The sequence below is a fragment of the Entelurus aequoreus genome, linkage group LG05, assembly GCF_033978785.1.
Source record: "Entelurus aequoreus isolate RoL-2023_Sb linkage group LG05, RoL_Eaeq_v1.1, whole genome shotgun sequence".
Taxonomy (NCBI): Eukaryota; Metazoa; Chordata; class Actinopteri; order Syngnathiformes; family Syngnathidae; genus Entelurus; species Entelurus aequoreus.
Window position 1 is genome coordinate 2,505,949 of NC_084735.1, and position 5,616 is coordinate 2,511,564.

The 5,616-nt window shown below is 36.8% G+C and overlaps 1 protein-coding gene across 1 annotated transcript in view; it reads left to right on the top strand.

The window, feature by feature from the left end:
- Positions 1-5,023, top strand: part of LOC133649514 (integrin-linked protein kinase-like) — a 51,992-nt gene extending 46,969 nt beyond the window's left edge. The window contains exon 14 of the mRNA XM_062046102.1: positions 4,687-5,023. Within this exon, the coding sequence (XP_061902086.1) occupies positions 4,687-4,836 (150 nt within the window). The 3' untranslated portion in view covers positions 4,837-5,023. The remainder of the gene's footprint in view (positions 1-4,686) is intronic.
- Positions 5,024-5,616: the final 593 nt, after the last annotated feature.

A 5,616-nucleotide genomic window follows, 5' to 3' on the forward strand; every position in this document is an offset into this window, starting at 1 on the left:
CATCTATACGACAAGAGCACTCTGTTGTATTAAGGACTCAACTGAAAAAACAACTAGTCAAAGATCATCTATATGGCAGGAATGCTCTGCTGTTTTTAAACACTTATTACAAAAAAACTTGTCAAAGATCATCTATATGACAAAAATGCTCTGCTGTTTTTAAACACTTATTACAAAAAAATGTGTCAAAGATCATCTATATGACAGGAATGCGCTGCTGTTTTTAAACACTTATAGCAAAAACACTTGTCAAAGATCATCTATACGACAAGAGCACTCTGTTGTATTAAGGACTCAACTAAAAAAACAACTAGTCAAAGATCATCTATATGGCAGGAATGCTCTGCTGTTTTTAAACACTTATTGCAAAAAAACTTGTCAAAGATCATCTATACAACATAAATGCTCTGCTGTTTTTAAACACTTATTACAAAAAAATGTGTCAAAGATCATCTATACGACAGGAATGCGCTGCTGTTTTTAAACACTTATTGCAAAAACACTTGTCAAAGATCAACTAAATGACAGAAATTATCTGCTGTTTTTAAACACTTACTGCAAAAACACTTGTCAAAGATCATCTATACGACAAGAGCGCTCTGTTGTATTTAGGACTCAACTGAAAAAACAACTAGTCAAAGATCATCTATATGACAAAAATGCTCTGCTGTTTTTAAACACTTATTACAAAAAAATGTGTCAAAGATCATCTATACGACAGGAATGTTTTGCTGTTTTTAAATACTTATTGCAAAAACACTTGTCAAAGATCATCGATGACAGGAATGCTCTGATGTTTTTAAACACTTATAGCAAAAACACTTGTCAAAGATAACTTATACGACAAGAGCAATCTGTTGTATTTAGGACTCAACTGAAAAAACAACTAGTCAAAGATCATCTATACGTCAGGAATGCTCTGCTGTTTTTAAACACTTACTGCAAAAACACTAGTCAAAGATCATCTATACGACAAGAGCGCTCTGTTGTATTTAGGACTCAACTGAAAAAACAACTAGTCAAAGATCATCTATATGGCAGGAATGCTCTGCTGTTTTTAAACACTTACTGCAAAAACACTTGTCAAAGATCATCTATACGACAAGAGCGCTCTGTTGTATTTACGACTCAACTGAAAAAACAACTATATATATATCCATCCATTTGCTACCGCTTATTCCCTTAGTCAAAGATCATCTATATGGCAGGAATGCTCTGCTGTTTTTAAACACTTACTGCAAAAACACTTGTCAAAGATCATCTATACGACAAGAGCGCTCTGTTGTATTTACGACTCAACTGAAAAAACAACTATATATATATCCATCCATTTGCTACCGCTTATTCCCTTAGTCAAAGATCATCTATATGGCAGGAACGCTCTGCTGTTTTTAAACACTTACTGAAAAAACACTTGTCAAAGATCATCTATACGACAAGAGCGCTCTGTTGTATTTACGACTCAACTGAAAAAACAACTATATATATATCCATCCATTTTCTACCGCTTATTCCCTTAGTCAAAGATCATCTATACGAGAGAAATGCTCTGCTGTTTTTAAACACTTACTGCAAAAACACTTGTCAAAGATCATCTATACGACAGGAATGCGCTGCTGTTTTTAAACACTTACTGCATAAACACTTGTCAAAGATCATCTATACGACAAGAGCGCTATGTTGTATTTAGGACTCAACTGAAAAAACAACTAGTCAAAGATCATCTATATGGCAGGAATGCTCTGCTGTTTTTAAACACTTATTACAAAAAAACTTGTCAAAGATCATCTATATGACAAAAATGCTCTGCTGTTTTTAAACACTTATTACAAAAACATGTGTCAAAGATCAACTAAATGACAGAAATTATCTGCTGTTTTTAAACACTTACTGCATAAACACTTGCCAAAGATCATTTATACGACAAGAGCAATCTGTTGTATTAAGGACTCAGCTGAAAAAACAACTAGTCAAAGATCATCTATATGACAGAAATGCTCTGATGTTTTTAAACACTTATTGCAAAAACACTATTCAAAGATCATCATTATGACATGAATGCTCTGCTGTTTTTAAACACTTACTGCAAAACACTTGTCAAAGATCATCTATACGACAGGAATGCGCTGCTGTTTTTAAACACTTGTAGCAAAAACACTTGCCAAAGATCATCTATACGACAAGAGCGCTCTGTTGTATTTAGGACTCAACTGAAAAAACAACTACCGGTAGTCAAAGATCATCCAAATGGCAGGAATGCTCTGCTGTTTTTAAACGCTTACTGCAAAAACACTTGTCAAAGATCATCTATATGGCATGAATACTCTGCTGTTTTTAAACACTTACTGCAAAAACACTCGTCAAAGATCAACTAAATGACAGAAATTATCTGCTGTTTTTAAACACTTACTGCGAAAACACTTGTCAAAGATCATCATTATGACATGAATGCTCTGCTGTTTTTAAACACTTACTGCAAAACACTTGTCAAAGATCATCTATACAACAGGAATGCTCTGCTGTTTTTAAACACTTGTTACAAAAACCCTTGTTAAATATCATCTACATGACAGAAATGCTCTGATGATTGTAAACACTTACTGCAAAAAGACTTGTCATAGATCATCTATACGACAGGAATGCTCTGCTGTTTTTAGAATGCTACAGAAAAAACACTTGTCAAAGATCATTTATATAACCGCAGCACTCTGCTGTTTTTAAGCACTTAGTTAAAAACACTATACAAAGATCATCAATATGACAGGAATGCTCGGCTGTTTTTAAGCACTTACAGAACAAACACTATACAATGATCATCTATGACAAACGCTCTGCTGTTTTTAGGCACTTGCTGCAAAAGCACTATACAAAGATCCTTTATATGACAGGAACACTGCTGTTTTTAAGCAATTACTGCAAAAACACTATACAAAGATCCTCTATATGACAGAAACTATGTTTTTAAGCACTTACTGCGAAAGCACTTGTCAAAGATCATCTATGACAGAAATGCTCTGCTGTTTTTGGGCACTTACTGTAAAAGCACTCGTCAAAGATCATCTATGACAGAAATGCTCTGCTGTTTTTGGGCACTTACTGTAAAAACACTATACAAAGATCCTCTAAATGACAGAAGCTATATTTTAAGCACTTACTGCAAAAGCACTCGTCAAAGATCATCTATGACAGAAATGCTGTGCTGTTTTTAGGCACTCACTGTAAAAACACTATACAAAGATCCTCTAAATGACAGAAATGCTCTGCTGTTTTTAAGCAATTACTGAAAAACACTATACAAAGATCCTCTATACGACAGAAACTCTGTTTTTAAGCACTTACTGCAAAAGCACTCGTCAAAGATCATCTATGACAGAAATGCTCTGCTGTTTTTGGGCACTTACTGTAAAAACACTATACAAAGATCCTCTAAATGACAGAAACTATATTTTTAAGCACTTACTGCAAAAGCACTCGTCAAAGATCATCTATGACAGAAATGCTGTGCTGTTTTTAGGCACTCACTGCAAAAACACTATACAAAGATCCTCTAAATGACAGAAACACTGCTGTTTTTAAGCAATTACTGAAAAACCCTATACAAAGATCCTCTATATGACAGAAACTCTGTTTTTAAGCACTTACTGCAAAAGCACTCGTCGAAGATCATCTATGACAGAAATGCTCTGCTGTTTTTAGGCACTTACTGTAAAAGCACTCGTCAAAGATCATCTATGACAGAAATGCTCTGCTGTTTTTGGGCACTTACTGTAAAAGCACTCGTCAAAGATCATCTATGACAGAAATGCTCTGCTGTTTTTAGGCACATACTGTAAAAGCACTCGTCAAAGATCATCTATGACAGAAATGCTCTGCTGTTTTTAGGCACTCACTGTAAAAACACTATACAAAGATCCTCTAAATGACAGAAACACTGCTGTTTTTAAGCAATTACTGAAAAACACTATACAAAGATCCTCTATATGACAGAAACTCTGTTTTTAAGCACTTACTGCAAAAGCACTCGTCGAAGATCATCTATGACAGAAATGCTCTGCCGTTTTTAGGCACTTACTGTAAAAACACTATACAAAGATCCTCTAAATGACAGAAACTATATTTTTAAGCACTTACTGCAAAAGCACTCGTCAAAGATCATCTATGACAGAAATGCTCTGCTGTTTTTGGGCACTTACTGTAAAAACACTCGTCAAAGATCATCTATGACAGAAATGCTGTGCTGTTTTTAGGCACTCACTGTAAAAACACTATACAAAGATCTTCTAAATGACAGAAACACTGCTGTTTTTAAGCAATTACTGAAAAACACTATACAAAGATCCTCTATATGACAGAAACTCTGTTTTTAAGCACTTACTGCAAAAGCACTCGTCAAAGATCATCTATGACAGAAATGCTCTGCTGTTTTTAGGCACTTACTGTAAAAGCACTCGTCAAAGATCATCTATGACAGAAATGCTCTGCTGTTTTTAGGCACTTACTGTAAAACACTATAAAAAAGCTCCGCCACACGTCATTTACATAACAGGAGCACTCTGCTGTTTTTAAGCACTTAGTGCAAAAACACTATACAAAGATCATCAATATGACAGGAATGCTCTGCTGTACTTGAGGAGCAGCTGACACCGACGCCTAAAAATAGCTCCCGCGTTCCCTTCCTGGTCTCAGGTGTCTCTGGAGGGCCTCCGGCCGACCATCCCGCCGGGGATCTCTCCGCACATCTGCAAACTGATGAGGCTTTGCATGAACGAGGACGCCGCCAAGAGACCCAAGTTTGACATGATCGTGCCCATCTTGGAGAAAATGCAAGACAAGTAAACGCCAGGGCTATCAAGTAGCTGCTGTAAATAATGTCACTTTAACCACCCAGTAAATATACCGTCATCATTTAAGTCGGCACTGACTTTTTTTGTGGAAGACTCAAGTGAATAATTAGCCACTTGTACAAATAACGATTGTGTATAAATATGATTTTGGTACTCCAGCAACCAAACAGCAATGCAATAAAGGTTTTATATTTATGTTTATGTTTCTCTATTTTAAACCGTGGACATGTAAATACACGGTTAATGCTTTCCAGGCTGGCGAAGGTTAACAATGCTGTGCTAACGACGCCATTGAAGCTAACTTAGCAACTTAGCAACGGGACCTCACAGAGCTATGCTAAAAACATTAGCTCTCCACCTACGCCAGCCAGCCCTCATCTGCTCATCAACACCCGTGCTCACCTGCGTTCCAGCGATCGGCAGAAGGACGAAGGACTTCACCCGATGCGTTTGGCGGCCCGGAGACGTAGGAAGTCAAGGTGAGGTCGGCGGCTAGCGCTCCAACAAAGTCCTCCTGGTTGTGTTGCTGTAGTCCGCTGCTAATACACCGATCCCACCTACAACTGTCTTCTTTGCAGCCTTCATTGTTCATTAAACAAATTGCAAAAGATGTCCAGAATACTGTGGAATTATGAAATGAAAACAGAGCTTTTTGTATAGGATTCTAAGTCATCATACCGCAACGTTTCAGCCGGATATTTCCCGGGAAGTTTTAAAAGTCACTTTATAAGTTAACCCGGCCGTATTGGCATGTGTTGCAATGTTAAGATGT